We start from the raw sequence: 25,568 nt of genomic DNA on the forward strand, positions 1-25,568 counted from the left end.
AAAAATATTTGAAAGCCTAGAAAACAATTATTTATATAATATAAAAATATAGTATTAAATTCCGGTCCTGATCGTTCTTTAAACGAGTTTTTAGAAACTGGTAAAAAAGCATCTCATAGAAGAAATTCCTTTTAATATAAGGAAAAAACTTAGGCATTGGTGCGAATAAAATAGAAATTCTCCCTCTCCTTTTTAATTAGGAAACAAAGTATGCATAACTTCGTCCAAAGCTAAAATTGAAATCACATGTAGGTGAATGTGGAATAATAGAGTGCAAGAAAAAATGGCTAGAAAAAGTGCCCAGCTGCGCGTCCATCAAGTCAAACGACATCGAATGTCTAGAAAAGCTACAACAACTAGCAGAGAACGAAGTGTACATGAAAAGAAAGATCGCGGAACTGGAAAGTCGTGAGGAAGCTTACATGAGGACCCTCCAACAAGCAGACGAATTATGGTGCAAGGTGGACGCGGACGCTGCCAGTACCGTGAGTGCCTTGCAGGAACAATTACACATGAAGACAACGGCGAATCAACAAATGGCTGATCGAATTTGTCAATTAGAAGACGTGATAGAACAGTTGAGGAAAAGGCTAGCAACATGCAGAGGCGAATTAGAAAAATACATGAGCATAAGCAAGATAGAGGCTTTGATAGGCAAAGATGATGATTTTGCTGATGTGCTTGAGAAGGGAATACTAGTTGAAGTCCCTGTAAAAGACAAAGAGGTTGGTAGAGTCGAAGACCTAGCAGACGTTGACGATGTGGGTGTACTGGTTAAGGATGACGTGGTCGAAAAAGATATTCTAGCTGTGGTGGAGCTAGTTGACATTGATCTAGAGGCCAAACCAGATATAGTTGATGTCGACATAGAAATGAAACCTGAAATGGTAGACGTTGCCATGCGCGTCGTTCGAGCAGACCTTATAGACGTGGATGACGCTCAAATGGCGATCCATCCAGACGATTTTGCCTATGAGGATGAGAGGCTGAGGCAAGCTCAAGATTATTTGGCAAGAATAGGATCTCTTTCGGAGCTGGACAAGTACGGAGATGACTATACCTGTGCTTCGGACTTTATTTGCAACGACGTCGTGCTCTCTGAAACTGGACTAACAGAGGAAGAGATGATTGCTTTGAACGAGAATCGTGTTACACCACAGGAGTTACTAGAAAAATATGGTTGGAAGTTTGATTTGGCAGAACTGATGGCTCAAGCTACTGTGGAGGATGTGGAAATTGGTGAAACACCGGTGACTGTTCCACCTGTTGAAAAGGAACAAGAAATTGAGGTTCAGCATAAAGAAGTAGAAGAACCTTCAGCAAAAGTAGGAGTGACTATCGAGGAAACTATGGTTATTGAGGAAACTAGAATTGAAGAAACTCAAGCTGTAGAAGATATTGACTCTGCTGAGGAATATGAATCACTAGAAGACACCGATGCTATTGAGGAAATTACAGATGTGGAAGAAGCTATTCAAACACCTAGACCTGTAGAAGACTTAGAAGCTATTGAGAAGTATGAATCTGTAGAAGATATTGAGTATACGGAGAGAATTGAACTTGTGGAAGACATTACACCTGCAGAAGACATTAGTCTTGTCGAGGACATTAGACCCACTGAGGAAATTAAACCTATTCCTACAGAAGAAATTGAACCTAGACCTATCGCAGAGATTGCACCCGCTGAGGAAGTTAAACCTACCCCTACAGAAGAAATTGAACCTAGACCTGTCGAAGAGATAAGACCTACTGAGGAAGTTAAACCTATTCCTACAGAAGAAATTGAACCTAGACCTATCGCAGAGATTACACCCGTTGAGAAAGTTGAGCCTATATCTATAGAAGACACTACAACTGTAGAAGAAATTAGACCTGTCGAAGACGTCAGACCCTTCGAAAGTGCTACCCCTCTTGAACCTACCATAGTTGAAAAGGAAAAACCATTTGTAGATGAAAGGACAGATGTTCCACCAAGCGATGTTCCAGAAGAAAAAATTGACAAAGATAATGTCCTGGTCCCACGACAAGAGATGTTATTATGGCAGGATGACGTGGATGCTATTCGAACAACAATCGCGGTACTGCTTACAGTATAATATTTATTAAGTTTAAGAAGCGAAATTATTCGATATATATGATTCTTCTAATCGTTTTGAAATATAGAAGTGTCCTGATTGTGTGGATGTAAAGAAGGAGGCTGATCAGTTAGCTACTATGATGTCAGCGTACACTGGAGTGAGTATTATAGATCTATCACTTAAACTTAATATACAATTAATTAGAATTTTATTAAAATATTTATTTTTTCTAATTATGTTAGAATTATTTATAATTTAATTAAAAAGTAATAAAATTGTTGTAATGTTTTTTAGGTTAGATTCGATTTTATATCATAAAAAATCACAATCGTATAGACTTCATATTCGATAAAACATAATCCAATTTCGCTACAATAAAAGTTCGATGTCCAATACTTCTTCAGCTTCATTAAAAGTTATTATCGTGATCCTTTCTAGACCGACGTGAAAGAAATAGTCGCGAAGCCGAGACCTCGCGAAGAAGCAGTCGTGAAAATACACGAAGAGAAACTTCATGAGAGAGAAATTGAAGTACAAACGAAACCAAAAGTTGCTGAAGTAGAAGTGACTGCTGTGGCAGAAGTAGAAGAAAAGGAAGTTATAGTTAAAGTTCCAGAAAAACCTGAAGAGCTGATCGAACTTGAATCAGAGTATCCTCTCGAGCCACCAACAACGCCATCGATCTCTGGTGTGACACCTCAAGTAGAAACCATACCAGAAGTGGTGCAAAAACTGGAAGAAAGTACTCCGGTTGCTCCTGAAGAAACTCCGAAAGAAGTAGTAGAAGAACTTGAGAAAATGCCAGTGATTCCTGAAGTAGACAAAGATAAAGATCCGATAGAAAAGATTGAGGAAGAAGAAATAATGAAAGAAACTGAAGAAATAGTGGTAGAAGAATTACCAAAAGAAGAAATCGAAGAGAAGGAAGAAAAGAAGCTTCCAGAGATAGTCGAAATCACGGTGAAGGAAGATGAAATTGATATAGAAGTCGAAAAACCAGAGGAAAAAGAAGAAGAATTGGTTCCTGAAGAGGAAGAGGAGATCAAAGAAGTGCCAGTGGAAGAGATAGAAGAAATTGAAGTTCCAGTGGATGTTAAGGAAGAAGAAATATATGTGGAGATATTACCAGAGGAGCGAGACGAAGAATTAGTTGAAGAAGAGCTAGTAAAAAAAGAAATACCTGTATGGGAGGAGCCAAAGATACTTACAGAAGAAGAAGAAGAAGAAGAAGAAGAACTCATCTGTACCTGTCCACTTATACCTCCTCCGGTTAGTATCAAAATAAATATTTTTTCAATTCTAACGAGCCTAATTTACTTACATGGATCCTCAAAATTTATAATCCTCAAGATCTAATCTCAATCGTCGTCTTGCAGCCCCGCAAGAAAATAGAGATCACTCAAACAGAAATTACAAGAATCGAAACTGTTCAAGTGATCACACAAACAGTCGTAGACGTCGAAACACAAACAACGCCAAGAATAACCAGACAAGCTCAACCACAATTAGTGACTATTACGAAAGCTATAGATCCTGATTCAGCCACTATGGAGCAACTGTTGAATTACAGACAGCCTTTGAAGGAGCGAATAGCGGCTATGGAAATCACTGGAAGCTCACATATACACAAAAGCACATCCTTCCACGCGAGCGGAACAGAAATTGGTGATCGTCCTCCTTTTGTTCAGGATACTGATATTCTTCGTAGCGCTTCTCCTGGTCCTCGTGGTCCTCGTTTTGTTCCTCCTGGACCTGTTGGCTTTGTAGGTTCTCCTGCTGGTCCACGTGGCCCACCTCCTGCCCATACTGCAATTCGTAGCGTTCCTCCAGGTACTCAAGGTCCAGTTCCGTCTCATCATTCTCTCTCAGCTGTCCTCCAAACTCTTAGAGCTGAAGGAGCCCGAATGAAATCGGGCCCAGAAAGGGAACTAAGGTCCGTTTATTATGGCAAAATGCCTGGCGAGCTAGATCAAGGCAAATGCAACTGTTGTCAATGTGGCAAAACTATGTCCACTCCGTTACAAGGTCCTAGAACTCAAGTAAAACAACAGCCAACATTGCCAATATTCAAAGTAATACCAACCGTGCCAGCGCCTAAGAAGACTATCAGCCTAAGTACTGATAAGACAATGCAACACCAGAGTTTTTGCCCAGAATGTAAGCTGAGGAAACTCCAGGAGGTTCTGAGAGCCCAGGATCCTCTGAAAAGAACTACCAAGAAGCCCACAAAGGATCAAGAGGTTTGTACCTGTGCAATTCAACTTGGAAAGGGCTTGCCTTGTTACCAGAAGACGAAAAAGAAGTCAGATCGAAGCTGTATGGTGAAGATCCCTAAAGCCAAGACTGATCGATCAAGGATAATAGAAGATGACGAGCAAGATTCAGTACGCTGCGCTTGCAGCGGGTTGATAGAGACCAAGCCTGGGGTTATGAAGAAGGTGCACTGTTCTTGTGGCGACCCTGATTGATCTTCGTAACTCATTTTTTGAAAAAGTGGTAGTGGAAAGGGATCGGAATATTTTGTTAAAGAACTTGTTTAGGTGAGATACATTATTGGCTCGAAATTTAGAATTACTTCTCAGTTGTATATTTTTGCCCCTAAATACCAGAACACTCGATGGCCTCGTACAAAACATGACTATTACATTAAATTATTAATTTCGTATAAAATCTAAGGGTCTATCCAGTCATATGGCAAATATAATAGAAGGCTATTATTGTTTATTTGTTTATTTAATTAATTAAATTTATTCTACTATAGCCAAAAGATTCATGATATTATTTTGCTAGAAACATAGAACATTTAGGCCCATTTCTATAATGTTTCAGAATTGGCTATCGATGGCGCTACTTGGAATAATACTTGTCGATTTCTGGAACACCTTGGATGGATGGAAGGAGGACATGATTCATTCTGGACGCATTCATCGGACGAAGAAACGTCCACCAGAGGCTTCTAACTGGCTGAACAGAAATATAGACTCAAAGATGGATGCGACAAAGGAAATGGTATGTAATTTCCAATAATGTGGCCAGTTGAATGGCGCTCTTTTCAAATCAATAGTGCTGGACTATTGTACCAGGGGACGATAGTCCTTTCATCGAACCAACGCGTAATAGGATCAATCGTCAGGATGAAATTAAATTTGAGATTATCCAACTGTAAGAAAAAAAGAGAAACATTTGCTGTGTCCAGTGTGTCATGGTTTGGTATAGTTTTGTGATCGTACAAAATGTAAATTCGTCGGTCTGTACATATATATTAAATTTTGCTTGTCTATCAGAGCGTTTGACTTTTTCTATTGGAGATTTTATTGGCTTTTAGCCCTTCTGATTTATTCTATTTTTGATAGCGAAAAAGTTCTTTTAAACGTTACAAATTATTTCTTCTCTCTACCCTTAAAACATTATAATTTTAGTAATGAATATATGTATACATATAATTAGATTACAAATGAAATGAAAGAACATATATCAACATTCAAGTACATATGTATAAATAAATTCTGCGTAATACATAAGATTAGGAAAATATTTTCGTTGGATAATATATGGTTTCACTGATTTGCATATTAATAGTGAAGAAGATATTAAAAGGAGCCCAGCAGGAATTTCAGTCGCGTTCGTGATTCACAAGATTTCGTTACCTCGTACATCAGATAGATTAGTTGGCACGAACCAATTACAATTTGTCATCAAACCGAAACGAATCGGTTCCAAACGAATTTCTGTTCAATCGGGTGATTCATCAAAAACAGGAAGTATCAAACATTAAAGTGAATCATTGATCCTATTTTCAAGCAACCTAAAAATTATATCGTGCGCCGTTGTTAACTTAAAGTTTAACTTGTGTTCGATCAATTTCACGTGGATTAATTTCTTTTTAATCATTCCAATTATTCTATTTTCTAAATTTAGTAAAAAAAAAAAAACAACTTCAATCACTGGTGATCACCGCAAAATAAGAAACATTTTCTTTGGTATAAATGAGGCGTGAGAAACATTATGATTGTAAAAAGGATGCTGTAAAATCAGCTAGACACTGTCTAGCTGGAGGCAGCATTTCAATGGCTGCCTGACTAAACAATCAATACTGCGAGCAACAAGTAAAGCATGACGAAAGGTCAACGAAATATTATCTAGCGCGATAAAGCGCGATAAATGCTTCGTCAAATCGGTAAATAAGCTCGCAATAAAGCTGTGTACGCACTAGCAAAAATGTTTTCTAATTATACTACGTTCATTTAGAAAGGCAAGCGTTAGAATAACACGTTATCTTTATAAACTTTAAACATTTTTACTAGAAGAGCATTTCAATGTTTAATTAATCTTTCTCAATATTTAAGGCTCTTAAGAAAAATGAACTAGAAGATTTGGATGTAACAACATAATCTTTTATTTTTTTCTGAATTCAGTTTTTTTTATATAAGACATCATAAAAAAAAATATTCAAAATAAAAATGAAAGGAATGAATATTCCGTTGCATATTTTTAAAATTTCATATTTGTTCTGAACATTTTTCCCATTTCAAGAATAAGAACCCGTTTATTGCATAGTTGAAGCTCTGAGCTTTTTATAGGGAAACTGGTAAGATTTAATTTTTTAACATAAGACTTTAAGAAAATATGCAGAATATAAATCATACTCTAAAACCAGTTTATAGGTGATTGCATTTTAATCACCAAATCCCATTGCTTGCTCGCTACACTACCGGTAACCCAAACCCAATTATCTCACCTCAGTTGTTACACAAGCTATAACACAATAAGTGGCCCAAAATTTATTTCATTAAACACTAGATTTATAAAGTTGTGAACTATCTATGAAGTATGTATAACAAAGTATAATCTATTAATTTTATGCACAATTTCAAACTTATCGAAACGGCGAATTCTATAGTTCCAGTGTGGCAATCAATTCAAATTACGACCACAGGAATAAATCACCGATAATTGAAACGGTAAATGTAAAATCCATCAAAATGACAGATATGCCACTTTCATTTAAAAATTTAAATTACAATCTAAAGTTTCTCTTAAAAATCTCTTTTAAATCGGGCACGTAGCAAAGAATTAGCCAACGTAAAAGTTTCGAATCCGACTGTTTACCTGCGTCTAAACCAAACTCAAGTCACGTACTCACCGAACGTTGGCCAGAGTGTGTCTCCTGGACCTAAAATTGTGGTAGCCCCGTAGCTCACCGATGCTGCCCTGTTCGGCCTGCATCCTGGCCTGTGCAGTTGCAGCTGCACTGGCGATCACGTGGTGCTGGTGAGTCGGTGCACCTGTCGTGGTGATGCTTCTGCGCGATCGCCAACCCGTTCTGCTGCCACCACCGCCACTCGGGGTCGGCGATTTCTTCTGATATGATCTACGGATCACCACACGCCAACGAGTTCCAATTTTACGTCTAGCTTTTGGCTATCGCGAGTCTGGGAAACGTTTGCTTGGTCAGAGATCACGCGCTCCTCCATTCGACGACTCTTTCCCTTTTGGATATTTTAATTTATTTCTTCTTTTGCTTTCCAATGTAATTTGGGAGTAGTGAGAGATTGGGATAGGTTGGATTTCTCTATTTGCTATTCAAATGATATTTGCTGTTAGTTCGTGATGAAATTAGTAATAAACTATTGATTATTAATGATAATTAAGTTAGCGATGAACCTTGTTAGTGATAACGAGGTCACTGATTAAACATCACCTTTATGAACTGAATTACATTCTTTATAGTGTTCACGATTATTAGTTTAATAAATTGTTACTTGTTAGTGATATATTGACGCACTATGACTGATAATTATATTGGAAGTTAGCCATAAGACTTGTTAGTGATAACGAGGTCACTGATTAAACATCACCTTTATGAACTGAATTACATTCTTTATAGTGTTCACGATTATTAGTTAGAAAAATTGTTAGTTGTTAGTGATATATCGATGCACTACGACTAATAACTATATTACTTTATGACACTGATTTGTCACTCTGAATCTGGATACTTTTAATTGCAGTATTACTCTCATCACACCGAAGTGTCGTTTGCGTCAAATGAACGATAAGTACAATTTCAACAAAGTAAATCCCCTATAAAAGGAGGGGCCAATAAGAGCAGGAAGAAAAATATTGTAGTTTAAATTTGCATAACTAGGCTTCAGATAAACACAGAGGAAGAACGTCTATTTGTCAGTATATTTCTTCCTTAAGAGATCTAAGAAACCCAAGGGATCGATAAAATTGTTTACACGAAAGAAACACAGAAATGTCGTGAAAGCAATTCACGGACAAGCTATATATATATATATATATTCGATACGATATATATATATATATATATATATATATATATATATATATCGTATTTGCTTAGAAGTAAGAGGATTCCCGGGTATTAATGCAACCGAGGCCCTCGTTGATTAAAGGATCGTGCTCTAGAATGCATCGATGTGCCCAGCACATTCATGAAATATTCATGAACACCACAGAAAACTCTCTGTTGCGTCTGCCGATCGCTGTTAAGCACGTTATGCAAACGTTTCGTACAAACAACTCTTTGCGAAGAATATTAATCTAACCTGGACTGATCGTTTCTGAATTATCAGCAACGAAATTTCACACGTCGGATCTTGTTCGCGCTTTAATTTCCTTCAAAACTGTCAGGGAAGAGGAATTTATACAGTTAACCTCGCTCTGAGATAATATCAGGGGTCTAGATAATCAGCGAAGACCTGCAAGGCAGATACTCTATTTTTTCGAAGTTCTGATAAGAAAGAAACGAAATGGAATGCAATCTCATCATCTATCTGACCTAGTTCTGGCCTTTAAAAGTATTCGAAATTGCCTCAGTCAATCGCCATTAAGGTTAGGAACTTAACCTTATCTTCCATCGCTTGAACTGATGCTGTGCATCTGAAGTTTATACGAATTCGACGCATCTAATGAAATACTCCAGCATTTTTCTTTTGCTATGAAACGTATACATGATAGAGCTGTCGTGGAAACAGCGTTTCCTCTTCGAAGAACAAGCAGATGCTGGTAAACACTATAAACCCGAGTGGCGGCATCTGTCATGCTAATAACGTGGCTCTATTCGAGGTCGAGATCGAATTCAACGTGCAAGCACGTTTCATACGTTTTGAATAAACACGCGTGGCCGGCGCTCGGCAAGAGTAAATATTTCCATTGCAGCCTGGCTTCTCTCTCTTAAGCTTCGCAATATGGTGTTCTAAAGAGAGACAGAAAACTTGGTCATCGGCCAAAAAGTCTACGTTAATCTCTGTAGCTTAATCGTCTTCTGAATGAGACATCTGTCTAAACAGTAACATCAGCTCTATATTTTTTCAGATTGCTCTATAAATGATGTATACCTATTTTTACTGTCATTTTAGGATCATGTTTATACAGGGTTTGATATTTAACTTTTCAGGATCAACCAATTATCATAGTGTTATAAATACACTGATTTCTTTAAATCTCAGAAAAATGATAAAATGTAGATGGTGGAAACAACGACGAGGAAGATATCAAGTCAATCTTTGAGAATCTCTTTCGTAGTTGCAAAGTTAACCGAATTTCATAATGTGAATTGATTGAAAGAAATTTCGAATGAAACGTTGCGTTAAAGCAATTAGTTAAATGGGTTAAATAGGAATTCAAATTTCGGGCCAGTCTTCAAACATCTTGTATGCTTCTTCAAGTAAAATTGCAAACTTTTCAAAATATAATCTTAGACGATTTCCTAAACCTGTCTCGAATTCAACTGCCACCAATTAAATCCAATCAATTAGAAGCGCAACTAGTACAAAAGATGTTAAAAATGATCGATCGGTTGTGTCTGTGTCTCACAAAAGTTCGTGCATTTTCGACAATTAGCTCTGCTCGTGTTTTACAAGGTCATAATCGTTACCAGCGTTACCAGTTTACCTCTGAAGCCATTCCAATCGCTAATTCCTAAAGCAATCTCCTTTCCGAGATATTCTCCTTGGTTTAATGCGGTTATTTCCATCAATAGAAGCACGAGACTATCGCGTGAGTGTTTGGTACAGCATCAGACGTTGAGCTATCGCTCGTTGTGCGACGCTTTTCGACGCCATTATCGTGCAGTTGCACCTGACACGTTCCATCCTCAACTGGGGTGACGACGCCACGTCGTTGTCAACTGGTAAATGAGATAACATCGAACCTGGACGCAAATAACCACGTTTATCGGCGTGTGCTTTGATTTTCGATCAGACATCAGGGATTCAACCGCCGAAGAAAGTACTATTGCGAGGATTAGATGGAATTCTTTGAAGCATATTATGCTTTCTGAGGATGTACGAGTCATCCTAATTAAAATGAAGAATTTTCGAAAAATTCTCTTCCGATAACGTACATGTTCATGTGTCTTTGCCTTCTACAGGTTTAGAACCATCAGGCACGTAGCATATGCAGCGGCATCTAAAAGTGGAACGCAGTAATAAGTTTAAAAAATTGTTTAGCTAAACTTGAAGTTTATCGCTGCTGAATATCCTAATAGCGACATCTAAAATCAAGAGATGGTACTTTGTTTGGAAGAGGAACTTTTAGATGCTCTTAATGTCTTGGTCACTTAGCTAGGGACATCTAGTGTCATGAAAGAAATACTTTCCCACTTGAAGTTAAAGCTTTTCTACAGACTTCTCCACTTAGACACTTTTGCTCGGCCCATAAAAAGGTAGATGAACTGGTGGTCAAAAGTTTGGAACTTCTATATTTTAGTATAATTAGCGGGGAGCAAGATGTTTTTAGCTGGATGTAGAAATAGTTTATAGTTATAGTCATGGACTAAAGTTCCCCTATCACCGCGATCGATTTTCTCTGGTACTTCCAACGCAGACTCGCAACATCAACAGGTTGCAACGCGATGCGAAGTGAAGCAAAGACACGAGAGTCTCTGCTGACTCAAGTGTCTTGAGTGCATTAGCCCATATCACCAAAGAAGATGCAAGAATGAATTTTCTTGCGATAGAAAAATTTAGACTGTGGTTTTACGGCTTAATGAAACAAAAAAGTGAACATTTAGCTTTACGATCTAACCATCCACTATTATAGTAAATGAGTGACCCTAATTTCTATATATAATCTGATCCAGAGGTAATGAAGTCTTTCATTGTAACTTAAATTGCTAGCCCTGATAAAAAGGAAATAAATTGCTATGAATCTTGAGCTAAAAACCCAAATCAAACCTGAAAAATCTCATTTATGCTCTGAATCATATGATCATCGTTCACGTTTTAATTTAGCTATCTTCAATTAGTGTCGTTAACACGTCGTTGATATAATATTCGTATCATTCTCGTAAGACATGTTCAACACAGACACGACACAGATCAAAACCCTGTATAGAGACTGTAATGGCAAAATTCTAAATAATAGAGAACCAGTTTCTTAGAGCTTGAAAATCCAGACACTACGATGTGAGTTTAGACACCATGAAAGCTTCAATTTGATAGCAACATTTGCCACGTCCATCTACATCAACTCGTCTGTTTATTAAATCCACTGTAGCCTAATACCACCGCGTGGATCTCGCGACTGACGACGAGTGTGACCCAAATACCAGGATTCAGTCATCCATCCAGTCACGCGATGACGCAGGAACAGACATGCAGAGGGAAATGATACCATAGATTCTGAATTCACCCGAGGAAATGTAGATGGAATACTGAAGTTATGGCGTAGCCTGGCTGGGATTTGTTCAGCTAGGTTAGGAATTCCAGGTGCTCCAGACACCTGTGTCTATTTAACTTACAAAACCGTACATTTAAGTACCACTCTTAAACAGATACATACGAACTCAAGATTTGGATTTATCGAGGGAAATACATTTATTATACCGAATATTAAGCTATTATTAGATTAGAAACTTTGTTTAAATTTTCTAACCTCGCACAAGGTAGCTCGGATATAAGCAACGTTAAGATGTAAGATAGGTTAGTTAGAAGAGAACGTGTACGTAAGTATAATAAGGTAGATGGCATGTTTGATAAGATAGGTGATAAAATAGGTGTATCGTCTAGTTACCAGAGAAAGGCTAGGAAATTTGAATCTAGTTTTAACAGAAACGGAGAGAGTTCTGAAGCGTAACCTCTAAGCCAAAATCCCATTTAACCTAACCTCAAAGACATATTAAAGACGAGTAATTGGCGAATGCACCAAGTTTGCTTCCGATCTCATCAAACTGTCAACCAATAACTCAACTGCAGAGAATTTCTTCGTGTCTGCTACGATTCTAGAGATGACAGATAGGCGAGACTCGAGATTGTCGATGACAGGAAAATAGCCGCGTTAAGTCGCGTTCACGCGTGTTCCAAACTCGGAAGGACATCGTTTGAAGCAAATAGGTTTGTACGTGCGACGCGAATGCCACTTTAATGAACGATCGCCTCTAGCTAGGATAATTATACGCGATTCGTTTCAAAATTAACCAAGCCGCCGAGTTTATAACGCGGAAGGAAAGCTAGGCTAATAATACGCGACATTATTTATACGGAATAGGGATCGAGATCACGTGTATTTGCAGAGTTACCATTCATTGCAGAGTATCGAAAGTGTCGATGAGTCTTGGTCGTCCGTCTATAGATTTATTTACCTCGATCGTTAATTATAGTAGTAGTACCTCGTGATTGTTATTTATAGGCATCAATTATTACGAGGGAATTTTTAATTGTGGAAAATCTAGTATACTTGAACTCTGCGTGGCAATATTCGAACTCACAGTAATAATATCCCTTACATAATATTGTAATAAAAAAAATCATGACGATAATAAGAATCATTGAACTGAATTTTCCTCTTGCCCTTGCATTCTCCACGGAAAATTGATATTTTCAAGAATCCCCTTCGCTTCAAGCAAATTCGCTTTAAAGTCGACGAGCGTCACAAACGAATTATTGCAAAGGCATTGGCGAATTTTTCAACAGGTTCACGAGAGAGAAATTTAATAATAATCCTTAAAGAGCGTCTCGGTCGTTTGAAAGGCGAGTTTCCAACGAAGACGAGGGGAAACGTTCGTTACGCGTTTCCTTCTAGCAGCAGTTGTGCCGTCGTTTTACGTCGGACGATTGAAAGAACAATTTTAGACCGAGCATAGAAAAAAGCACGTGGCAGTTAGGAAGGCGGCTGTATAAAACGGCAGCGTAATGTAAATTCGTTTGGCGAGAAGAATGGAGGGACGAGAATAACGCGCGGTGATAAAAGCACGGTGGAAAGGTGTTACGATTAAAAAACTTCTCGTCGTGTGAATAAAAGCCGCGTGCCGCGCATATCAAGTTTAAACAACGAACAAAAACTGGTTGGTACGGCCAGGAAACAACATCCACTTTTGGGAAGAATTCGACATACAAATCTGTTCAAAAGTAGGGGAGTTGTTGTTTGATTACGTAGGCCGACAGTCGTATAATCGATGACAGGCGGATTCTTCGTGAAAAACTAAATGAAAAAAGAAATAATCGAGTTATTTACGTATTTCGATTATTTATGTTAAGACCATCGTTAGTATGGATCGTTAAATACTTTTGAAAAGATATGAAAAACGTAAATCATGATGGAATTTGTAAAAAATAAAAGTGCATGCTTTATGTTTCAACAAATCGCTATTGACGTTGATAATTTAATTTACAAGAAGAGATTCAGTTTAAAAGTTACGAATTGTTGTCGTATTTTCAGACGATAACGCACAAAGATAAAGCACGTAGAAAAATCACATTGCAAAAGAAAAAAAGGAGAATAAAAATAGTACGAAGAGGAAAAAATAACGAAACACCGCTTTTTTCTTTGCTTATTTATTGTATTTTTCATGCTTTTCAAGAAATTCGAATTTCTGGCCTGATGGAAAATTTCCCTTTTATGTTTAACGAGAGATATAAACGCGGTTGCGTATGCCTGGAAAGGATCGAACGAATGTGTGAAATATTCGATTGCATCCTTTCAGTCAGAATTTTTGGAAAAATGAGTTTCCAACGCCAATAATTGCTTCGAACGTGACGTTCCTCGTGTTTCAGTGTCACCGTTTTTCTGTGTAAAACGAAATTCGTTTCAAATTTACCTGATGACCGAGCTGTTAATATCAAGTAATTGGAATTTAAAGTGCAAATTAATTACATCAACGATTACAGAATGCAATCAATGAATGAAAAATACAAACGTTAAAAAAATATTAAAGAGACTCGTATTTTGTTTGGTCGGGTAATTCATTTTTCTACTGTTTTCGTGAAAGCTTTTCATAATGCAGAAAATTAATTTTAGATTAACTTTCTAATTGAACGTTCATTAATGGAAAATTACAGCAATGGTTAAATGAAAAATAAATATATGGTAAAAAGCTAATAACTAATTCTTTTTAAATTCCTGTAGCAAATTTATACTTGTAAAAGTATACTACTGAATACACAATGCACACTTCGTAAAGAACATCCATTTCAAACGTATCTTTCGATCTTTTCCTTTTATAAGCAAAATAATTGCAAGAATATGGAAATAAATAAATGACTGAAAAATAAAAAATAAATAATTTTTAATCCCATAGCAAATTCATGGAAGCGCATAGCGGTGTAAATTACCGAGAAGGCGCGATATCGAAAAGGACCAAGTTTAATCTCATAAAATAGGTTACGTACATATATAACCCTATCGATTCTGTATAGCACACATGCACCATGTCACATTTTCACCCTAATTTTACAGTTTAACTTTATCCCATGTAAACCTGTCATTTGCACACTGCTGACGTATGATCCTGGAAAGAAGATAGCATATCTTAGAAATATGAAAATCGTTCTCCTCCTGGAACATTTAAAAATCTCTTCTGTATATCTTTGCTTCTGATCTTATTCTCTTCTTTTCGCGAGATTTTTCTTTATATCGTAAAAAATTCTTTTTTAGATTTCGTATGTTTTCTGTTTGGAATATTTTTTTACTTTTGAATATTTTTGTGGATATTCTAATTGTAACTGTGACGTCTTTGGTATATTGACATCAACGTAGGATCACATATCATTCTTTGCTTTTGATACATGTAATTTAATATAATTTTATATTTATATATTTTTATATAGAGGGTGGTTGGTAACTGGTGGCACAAGCGGAAAGGGGGTGATTCTACGCGGAAAGAGAAGTCGAAAATATAGAATAAGAATTTAAAAATTCAAAAATTTAAAAATTTAAAAATTCAAAAATTTAAAAATTCAAAAATTCAAAAATTTAAAAATTTAAAAATTTAAAAATTCAAAAATTCAAAAATTCAAAAATTTAAAAATTTAAAAATTTAAAAATTAAAAAAAATGACGTCAATCGAGACAACGTTCTACAGTGAGATCCGTTATAACGAGACGCGATAAAGTACACGCGTACCGAGCGAAAATTCAAAGTCGATTTTCTCGAAAACAAAGCCTCGAACGAAAAATTTGTATTCGATATTTTCGACTCCTTTTTTCGCGTAGAATCACCCCCTTTCCGCTTGTACCGCCGGTTACCAACCACCCTGTATAATTTAAAGTAATTTTGGTACACGTTTCTCCGTGACAACGCGTTACATATAATGGAGAAATGGATTTGAAAATTGATCATAAATAATAATATCAAGTTAGAATTAATCGAGAGCAAACGATTAACACGTGAAACGTTGAAATTAATGAACTTAATATGTCTTGTGCAATGAATTTATAATTTGAAATGTCAATTACAGACGCACAAAATACAAACGTGTATTTTGGATTTGGTTGAAATACTATTAGAAAAGACAGAACGTTACACGCAACCTTGGGCGTGATTGTATCAATCTGCTAATTTAATTTAAGACTCTGTCATGTCGTGGAGGCAACTATACCACTTGCACGCCCTGCAAAATGTCATGAAGCTAATCGCCCTGGGCTGACATTTCCAACGATTCTATTTAACGTAACAAAATAAGATTCCTCGTGGAATCGGAGCTTCGACCCAGATTCTCGGAATCTTACAATTTCAATTTCCTCAAAAATTCATCATTTATCCCTGGTTAACAGGAAAATCAAGGAATTCTAGATCAAATGACGAAAGTCCTCGTTTTTCCAGAGATTATAAATAATTTCTAATCAACTCACCAAACAAACTGGATGAAATTTCATGGAATATCAAGTTTCTCGTAAAAATTGTTTATTCTTCATATTTTTTTATTTTTATAGTATTTTTCATAAAAAAATTCGTCGGTCTCCATAAAAATTCTACAAATAAACCATCACATTTCACACGTCGCCTCGCCAATTCCGACTTAAATCGAACAAAACAGGATTCTACGTTTATTACAAAAATCCTAAACTTAAAGTCGATATTCTACCGGTTCCGGTTTTTTAACCAATTATTTTAACCGATACGCTAACTTTTATACGATAGCAGAAAATTCTACCTGAATGTTAACTTTAAATTAGCCTTGGATCTCGATAATTATACAGCCCAATCAACTTCAGCTGCGACGATTGAAACGAAAGGAACCTTCGGCCATTTTTATCGCCTGAAACATTTCACGGCCCGTTTAACAGCTGCAACGGCAAGTCAAAGACCTGGAAAAGTATGGAACAATGTGTCCACACTCGCGTTATTCTTCCAGCGGCGTAAACGCATGAAAAGGTCCCTGAATCGACGGATACTTTCCTTTCGTGAAAAACCTGGCTTTCCCAGACTCCGCTAGAACAACAACAGCCGGAAATTGAGTTTATTTTACGGTAGAGAATGCCCGACAATAGCTCTGCTTTTCCATTGGGAAATCTGCTTCGTTACACATCGCGCTTCCCAATGAGGATTGGCATTTCGTTTAGTCTATGACAGTTGTTCTCGCGGATTTTCACCAGACTGCTAAAGTATCCAAGTGATTTATGGTTTCTACTAGCCAGGATTAAGTGATTTTAAGACTTTTGAGTAAAGAATTTATCGGCAAACAACGTTTCGTGAGAAATTTGATTGCAGCAGAAAATCATCGACCAATCGAACTGCGAAAATAACTGCGAAACGGATAAGAAAAATTGTGAAATAATCGAGATGCGAAGTAGTTGAGCCAGCAGACAAAATGTGCTATGTGAGTATCATTCGCGTGAGTGGGAAGTTTTATCGATAAACAAGCGAGCTTTGGTTAATGGCCCTCCCAGGGGTTTTTCTTCCTTGAAGAGATGCCGACAGTAACTCTATTGAATTTCCTTCGGGTTCTGACATGTTGTTTGCGACTTTCAGGGAATGGTAAAGTGAAAGACGATGGTTGGAGATATGCCTTTTGTCCACGAATTTGATCGATATCCCTGCTTGTGTCATACATAAATTTCAGATTCCTTAGTATATCAAAGGCTAACTGTAATGTGCTTGGATATATACTATTTCTGATAAATTTTAACATAAATAGTTTAATATCTCGATATATTTTAATAGAAATGGAAATAATAGCGAAACGTTAGCAAATCGAAAGCTGAGAGTAGAATATTTCAGTATGTTCTATTATAGAAATATTTGTTAATTTATTTATATATTTTGTGTTTTAATATCAGTATTTTTCTATGTATAATATTCGCATATTATATGGTATTTTAATATTTAGCATAGTATAATATAAATTTAGATTTCAGTAAAAATCAAACAGAAATTTAATTCTATTTTTATTTCTAACTCAGATCTAAGCTAAAATCTAATTTAACTCTAAATTAAGTTTCGATTAAAATTCTATAAATAATACGAAATTAGATATAATATACAGTAAATATCGGACTAATATTTTTTTTAAGAATTTTCTCTAACATCAAACTATTTTTTAAAGATATTAAAGATTTCAGGTAATGTGGCTATAGCGTTTTCGGAAAATTACGAGGATTTCGTTGATATTATCAGGTTTCAAAATGGCGAAAAAACTTCTGTAAAGAAAGTGATCGTTATTTATAATGCAGTTTTTTCCACGTCCATGGACTTACTGGTCCGCGTTTAAACACAGGCAAAAGACGAAGAACACGATTTACTTCTTGGCGAAAGAGGATTAAGGTTCATGACTTTCATCCCGGACTGAAATTTTCCAAATCCTTTTTCTTCTCAGACGGAAGAAAAGACACAAAAAGGACATTCCGAAAGATTGGAAGTAGCTTTCCGTATTTTTACAGAATTCCCAGTAGAAGCTTTTTCATTCTTACAATTTCGTTAATAGCGTGTACATTATTAAAAGAAATTTCATAGAGATGAACAAAGATATTTAAAAGAAAGATCTTTCAATTATTTCGTTAATTTTTATCCTTCGCTTCACATTTATAAAATCAAATTTCTCGACTTCGTGCATTTTTCATATTACGAAAAGCCATAATTCCTCGGCAATTAATCTAACGCAGCGTATCACGGACACCATAACAGAGTTAAATTGCCGAGCTAAATTTGAGAAACTATTCAAATCAATTTAATCAAACTCCGATACGTAACCAATAACATTCTACAAAGTATTTAAATCAATTTAACCAATTTACCAATACGTCACTGAACACGGCAATCCATGGGATTACAATAATCTCGTTAAAATCTCATCAAAAGATCGTTAAACCGCTGAATGGCTGGCAAGAAAAATCCCTAACGTAACCTAATCCATTTTTAATCTATTCTGTCCACCAAAAGAACTTGGACAATGGGTTCCTCTAAGCCAATTCCTGAGGACCTTGTATCCAAGACGTCTTGGTAATCCAATATGTTTTGCTGGATATCCGTTGCCGATAACCATTAACGCAAAACCGATACCGGATCATCATTAGTGGCAGGTCAATACGAAGTGAGGGAGGGACGTCATAATCAGGGCTAAGCAAGCAATATCGAACAGGCCATTTCCTCCTGAGCCTGTACACGTATGGACACCCGTATATTGTGTAGGTGACGTTCGATGAAAATACCAAGGAATAGGAATTTCTGATTCATTGCTATACCACATTTTTATGCATTTACGATAAATTCAAGAGTGGAAAAATCCAGAGAATACACATGACTCACATAGATATATAAAAGATCGAAAGTGGAATAGTGAGACACAATTTTCACTAAACGAGACAAATTACTCTGTAGCTTAAATCGTTTTATTAGGTTGCCCAGAAAGTGTCTTTCTTTCACAGACACGTCCTTTACAACGATGTATCTTTATACAAACATGAAGCCTAATCTGTCGAACGTTGTGATCTTTAGTTTGATAGTACAAAATAGATCATACGTAATTCGATAAAATAATATAAAACGGAAAATGTTGTGCATCCGTTATTTCCTTACAGAACGAAAGAAACTTTTCGGACGACCTAATAGATCTCTCTGTGAATATATGAAACTGTATAAAAATACGCGATCTGTTAATTGAAGGTATAAAACGTCTGTCTAGTTATTATTCACGCCGAATAGTGGAACATACGTAAGACCCTGATTTTAAGTAGTTAAGATAGCGCAGGAAGTGTGATGGCAGAATTTACAATATCCGACGACCGGATCGAAGTACCAAGCATGCCTCCTTCTATGTCTTGAAAGAGAGAAAGACAGAGTTCCTTTAATTTCAAACCTTTCCTTCCAATTCTGGCTTTTCACGTTTCCTCCCTGCCACTGAATTTTATTTCCGGTGGGTAAAAGCTTCCTTGCAAGCTGGACTTCGTTTTTAGTGGAATTTTTTGTCTATTTGTCAGATCTTATGTTTGGCCATTATAATGATAAGTTCTATTTCAATTTCTTACGAATTTATTCTTACATTTTTGTATCTTACGCGTTGCGATTTCTGTAAAAATGTAAGAAACCGAAAAATCTTAAGAATTCCGGCCGGACTAAATTCGATGACCAGAGACTATGTCTGCTTAAAAGGCTTCTCGAGTAGAAAAGAGGGATTGTTGATAGTTATACAAAGGATTATAGTTCAGAGTATGATATAAGTGGAGCCTTTGTGAGGGAAAAGTTTTTAGCGTGCTTAGAATTGGGTTCACGATGAATTTCAGATACTTGGGATAGGTAATTTTAAATCCCTCAAAGGTAATGGCGTGGCACGCAGAATCAGCTAAGAGAGAATTTTAGGAATTATATCAGTGAGGGAAGCGCAGTTATATTCAAAGCGGTTTCGTTATCGTGGGGATCTTCTATTTGATGGCGTTATAATTAATTATTATCATTAGCGTTGTTAATAAATATTAAGAAATTTGTAATATAATATGGGTTCTAACATAGACGTGCTTCTGGTATTTCGTTCCTTTCGGTCTTATTAGATTTGTGTTAGAAATGCAGCAAGAAATTAGAATAGAGAAATTAAATTATACGAAGGAACAGAATACAAATGGAGCCAGATGCTGAATTTTCCGATAGCTGGCAATAAATTATAAAATTAGTGACACCTTCCTGTACATAGAAATGCTTCTCAATGTGTCTTAAGTGTATCTAGTTTTTTAAAAATAGCACCATTATCGTTCCTATATATTGTTAATATATTAGAAGATCTAAAACTTGGAACAATTTTGTAAAAATGTTTGTTGGAACACAAGATTGCGGAAATTTCAGTTGTCGTAAAAATCTCGGTGACAAATGATGCTGTTATCGCCATCCTGGAGGTATATTCTTATCAGAGAACAGCGAATTTCCGAGAGAAAACCCATCTACGGACAAAGGAAAATAGATTTTCGATGCTCAGACCCCTCTATCAATAAACCTCCCTTCAAATTCGTAAATCATTTTCTTCCTCTGAAAGATTAATCCCGTCACCTTACTCCTCGATCATGTATTAAATAATTTATTATACATGTAATTCAATATCTCACAAATATACGCTCTCCTCGAAGAATTCTGATCTTCGAATTGATATCTCAAATATAACCAGCGAAATGTCAAAATCCATCTAATTTTATTTACGATAATTAAATGAAATAAAAGAAACTACTGTATTATAATCAGATTGTGGATAATTATATTAATTCATATTCAATGAACAAAGTTGAAGAACTGGAACCTCAAAAAAGGCTCCTAATTTTGCTCAATTTCTAGGGATTCTCATATCCTAACCTCTAAATCAAGAGGATGGCGCCACTATCGATCTGTCATTGCTCCTCCCAATTGTTAGGGACAACCCATAGTTATTCTCCATCCACTCGTAATTCAACATGCTCTATTTTCTCGTTCATTTTCGACCTGTTTCCTCGTATAGCACTCTTTGTTGCATGGTAAACGCGAGTAGAAGGATAAGGGAGAAATTTCTAGCAAGGGCGTACGAGAAAGAATAGGGGAATTGAATGAGAACAGCCGGAAGGGAAGGTTATCCACATAGCGTGACACTGAATAGACAAAAAGGAAGCAAGACTATGGACACTTTAGATTGATCCGGATCCCCGAGTAAATCCACTTTTCCAAGGAAACATTTATCGACTTTTCTCTTCTGGGCTTAGAGTCCGTATCTCAGAGTTTGGAACTTTTCAGGTATCGTTCGAATCAAAGTTTTTTGGGGGATGTAGAGTGATTATCGTACTAAATGACGAGATCTTTTCCCGAAGTGGTACTTCAGGAGTCTTTTTTAATACTAGGATAGGTCTATTTCTGGATCTATTCTAAATTTCCAAATTGATCTTAGTATTAAGTCAAAGAAACTTGTAGGAGTTATCTTCTTCTTTAGAAACTTTTGATTTTAAAGAAAAATATAGTAGACCTCTGGCGATTCCCAACATGACACCCACTCGACCTAGAAGTTCATCTTTAAACGTGTCTTTCGGAATTTACGATCCTTATAAGCCCACAGCGGTATCTCGAGAGTACGTTATACCATTTTTTCCAAGTCTACGAGCTGCGAGGTGTCAGCAAATTGTGAGAATCGAGTTTTAAGACGATGGAGAAACCCAATGTGCCCTGAAGGGAACCAGCTGAACGACGATTACATAAAAGACGGCTACATTGTGATCGGTGGAGCTGATAGGGTCACGATTCCGTAGCAGATTGAATTGCTTTTGTCGCTATGAGTCTGGATTGGACCGCTGGGAGCTGACAGATCGTTAATGCTATACGTGCGTCGATTTGCCGGATACATCGAGCTGCTCGCCGATTCCACGCATCGAAAAATTGAAGACGGAAACCTGGACAATAATGGACAGTCGCTTGATCGACATTGAACCAAAGAAATCAATTTCTCTCGTGTTGCTACTTTTATAGTAAACTGGTAGAGTTGTATTTCTAATGCGTGTGAGAATAGAACGAGTGAGATAATGAATGGAATGCTAATTACTCTAACCTGAAAATTCTTTCTCACGGTAATAAAAATGTACCATATTCCAAGAATAAAATTTCTCTAAATTATGAGGCTAGCGTAATAGATCAGTCTAACTTAATTACCTTAATTTTAAAGTTTCTTCTGACCATAATAAAAATGGGTCAAACTCTTTTCGTAATTCATACGAGGACAGAATGAGTAGAATATTCGTCAGCAGACCGAAAATGGGAAAATGTTTTCATTCTTTCTGGTTGGATCGGTGTAGAATAGGAGATGTTGGAAGGAAGTCTTGAAACGGAGACGAGACACATGTCTCAGACACAAATATTCTAAAAGGGAAAGTTCGTCTACCTAAAAACAGTTATCGCAGCAACAGATGTTTGAAACTTCCATATAAAACGACTAGTAATTTTTCTATTAACGTCTTCTTTTTTAAATCATTTTATATGCAACTGAAACTTATAATTTTACACTTGTATTTAAAGTATTTTGCGAAACTGCGATATCTGGAAGCAACAAGGTTAATTAATGTAAATTATAAGACGATGATGAATTTAATTACGGACTTGCGTCCGTAGCTAATAAACGTAATTAATTCATTAAATCGGTAGATCTCTGCGCTCCGTACCATTTCTTGTATTAATTGCAGATAATAACAGCGTTAAGTATATTTAACTAACTTCGACAGACCGAGGAATTGATTGAACTATCCTGGATCAAATTGAAGAAACAACACGAAGACTCCTGCAAAACATCACCAACCTAAAGATCTGCACAAAGCACAAGACGGAACGTCAAGCAAACGCTTCCCAACGAATCCACTCGATCCAACAAATTCAGTGCACTCACCTTCCCTTGGTATTCCTACCGTCCTCATCGTCTTCCTCTTTGATATCATGCAGCCTGGGGCTTAGGCGGTGTTGGGTGCCACCCTCCTTGGAGAAGTCCTCCTCCTCCTCCGCCCCTTGTTCGGCACCCTTTCCGTTCTCTAGGTCTTCCAGTTCCTCGTCGAGATTGCTCAGAGGAGCCAACTTGCTGACCTGTACCACTAACACCTTTTTTGGTTCTTGTTGTTGGTCCTGATCCTTCTCCTGTTGCTTTTGTTGATGATCTTGGAGCAGCTGCTGGCTCTGCTGCTGTTGCTTTTGGCGGCACTTGCGACACTTGCGGCCGGTGGAGCCCTTCTTGGCCTCGGGGGTGGCCCCCGAGATAGTTACACCACCCCTACCTCCGCCGCCACAGGCGTACGGCAGGCAGCAAGAACACCTGGCCCCCACCTCGACACCCTAGCGCCACTCAGCGTCAAAACATCCAGGGCCGGCTGTACCAGGCTCTTCAATGACTCCTTTCCACTTATTTGATTGATATCGAACGATTTTTAGTTCGTTTTCAATGGGCTACATCGTCCTGTCGCTCTGGGAACTGGGATTAGACCTGGTCCAGATGGCGTAATATTGGGTGCTCTCTGGGGATCTATAAGAGTTGATTTAGGTGCTTTTGAGGCTTTTAAAGATCCAAGAGATCGAACCTTTCGTTTTGTCACAATTAGTTCTAATTCAAGTGTCAGAAACTCGAGTGTAGACTTAGTTTAGGTGATCCAATGTCTATTCCTTTGCTTTTCTAGAGTTTCCTAGGATTTCAATAGTAAATCTTGGTTTTCTTTTGGACATCTGGACACCTGGCACAGAGGATTCCTCGTGTTGTCACGATAATAGCCTCAGTTCGGTTTGAACTTCAGACATTTGAGACTGAATCTGGTTCAGGTAGTCCAATGCTGGTTTCTATGCTCTCTTAGAAGCTAGGAAAATAGATCTTGATTCCTTCGAAATTTCTGACATCTAGAGAAAGTGATTTCTCGTTTCTTCTTTATCAGAATGGGTTGTGTTAAATTTAACCTTCAGTCAATCTGACAGTAGACCCAGTCCAAATGATCTGATATCAATTCCTTTGTTCTTTCTAGATTCACAAAATTAGATCTAGGTTGTCCTTGATCTTGTAGAAACTTAACACATTGGAGCTTCAACTTAGTAACAATAAAAGCCTGAGATTAAACCGAATCCACGTGCTCTGATGGATATAGGTTCTGTTAAATCTCCCAAATGCCTGATAGGAGTATCAAACTTTGGATTGTTTTAAAAATCCAGGTCCAAAGGTTTAGGCTGTCTTACCCACCTCCGCGCGTACTTTCAGGCTAGTAATCTTAGATAATTTTCACATTTCACCGCCAAGCGACAAATTTTCTCTCTGGGAAATTCATATAGTTCCATATCAGCCTACTCTGGATCAGGGTTAATAAGGAGATTCTATGGATAATTCAAGTGTGTAAACAGGATTCCTTCCTCCTGGTGATTCTTTGAAGATCCTTAGGGGCTATCGTCAAGTTAATAGAAGCATTTAAACCTTTCGTGAAAGTTTGAATCTCCCTACGTGACAAAATTGCCAGTGGTTTCCTTAACGATTATCCAACAAGCTTCTCCGGTAACCGGATAATTTTTTATCAAACGATTAAGGCGAGAACTCGAAGTATGAAAGTTGAAGACGGAGATTTAAATTATAGGCCTTTGTTCTCAAGTCACGTACAAAATTTCAGTGATTCCGTTCTGATCAACATATTGTACAGCTTCTATGACTCCTCGAAATTGTCTTCTTCTTTCAGTACACTAATCTGAATGTCCTGGACGTTCCCAAAGATCAGCTCTTCTAGATTTTCTCCAAGATCGATCTTTAATCATCTGATTCTCATTTATCGAACATAGTGCAGGAACATTGGCTTCCAGAGAGTCTAAACTTCATGTAAAACAATCTTCTTAAATTCCTTCACGTCCACATAGGATACCAAATATTCCTCTAACTGCTACTCTTCCTCACAGATAGTGATTTGTAAGATGCAAGAAAATTGTATGATCCCTCGCGCGTGAACCAGGACACCAATTAACACATAGAATCCTGTATCTACGAACACACAACACAAAGTGAAGACAGACCTAGCTGTGCCTCATCGAGAATGGCCTCAGCTAGCACAAACACCACGAGGATCGAATGAAGAGGCTCCCTAACTATCTTCTAACACCGAATACACGTCGAATACCACTCACCCCTACAGTTATCCTCTTTTATCGACGAAAGAACAGGAAATACCTGTTGGGATGGAGGAGCCTGAGTCGGTTGGAGCAATTAGATGTCACACGCTAGATATCGATTCATCCTTTTCACGCCAACCATTCATTAATCGTTGCTCCTCTTTACTATAGAGCTCTTCAGCTAATTCAACAGTTCAGCTTTCA

The 25,568-nt window shown here is 37.2% G+C and overlaps 2 protein-coding genes across 5 annotated transcripts in view; one reads left to right on the forward strand and one right to left on the reverse strand.

Moving 5' to 3' along the window:
- The window catches only part of LOC100742561 (FK506-binding protein 5-like), a 72,799-nt gene extending 67,376 nt beyond the window's left edge, over positions 1-5,423 (forward strand). Inside the window, exons 2-6 of one of the 2 annotated variants that reach the window (XM_024369673.2) lie at positions 253-2,078; positions 2,164-2,235; positions 2,517-3,347; positions 3,455-4,618; positions 4,908-5,423. In XM_024369673.2, the coding sequence (XP_024225441.1) occupies positions 253-2,078; positions 2,164-2,235; positions 2,517-3,347; positions 3,455-4,546 (3,821 nt within the window). In that variant the 3' untranslated portion in view covers positions 4,547-4,618; positions 4,908-5,423. The remainder of the gene's footprint in view (positions 1-252; positions 2,079-2,163; positions 2,236-2,516; positions 3,348-3,454; positions 4,619-4,907) is intronic. The other variant, XR_002947250.2, reaches the window with a different exon arrangement.
- Positions 1-25,568, reverse strand: part of LOC100746626 (cAMP-specific 3',5'-cyclic phosphodiesterase) — a 370,153-nt gene that overhangs the window by 330,847 nt on the left and 13,738 nt on the right. Inside the window, exons 2-3 of one of the 3 annotated variants that reach the window (XM_033322388.1) lie at positions 23,134-25,236; positions 7,222-7,449 (exon numbers count right to left, since the gene is read on the reverse strand). In XM_033322388.1, coding sequence (XP_033178279.1) covers positions 7,222-7,304 — 83 coding nt within the window. In that variant the 5' untranslated portion in view covers positions 7,305-7,449; positions 23,134-25,236. Of the gene's footprint in view, positions 1-7,221; positions 7,455-23,133; positions 25,261-25,568 lie in introns of those variants that run through there. The other 2 variants (XM_012389106.3, XM_033322389.1) reach the window with 2 other exon arrangements.

This window comes from Bombus impatiens, unplaced genomic scaffold (assembly GCF_000188095.3).
Source record: "Bombus impatiens unplaced genomic scaffold, BIMP_2.2 scf_0637, whole genome shotgun sequence".
NCBI classification, from domain to species: domain Eukaryota; kingdom Metazoa; phylum Arthropoda; class Insecta; order Hymenoptera; family Apidae; genus Bombus; species Bombus impatiens.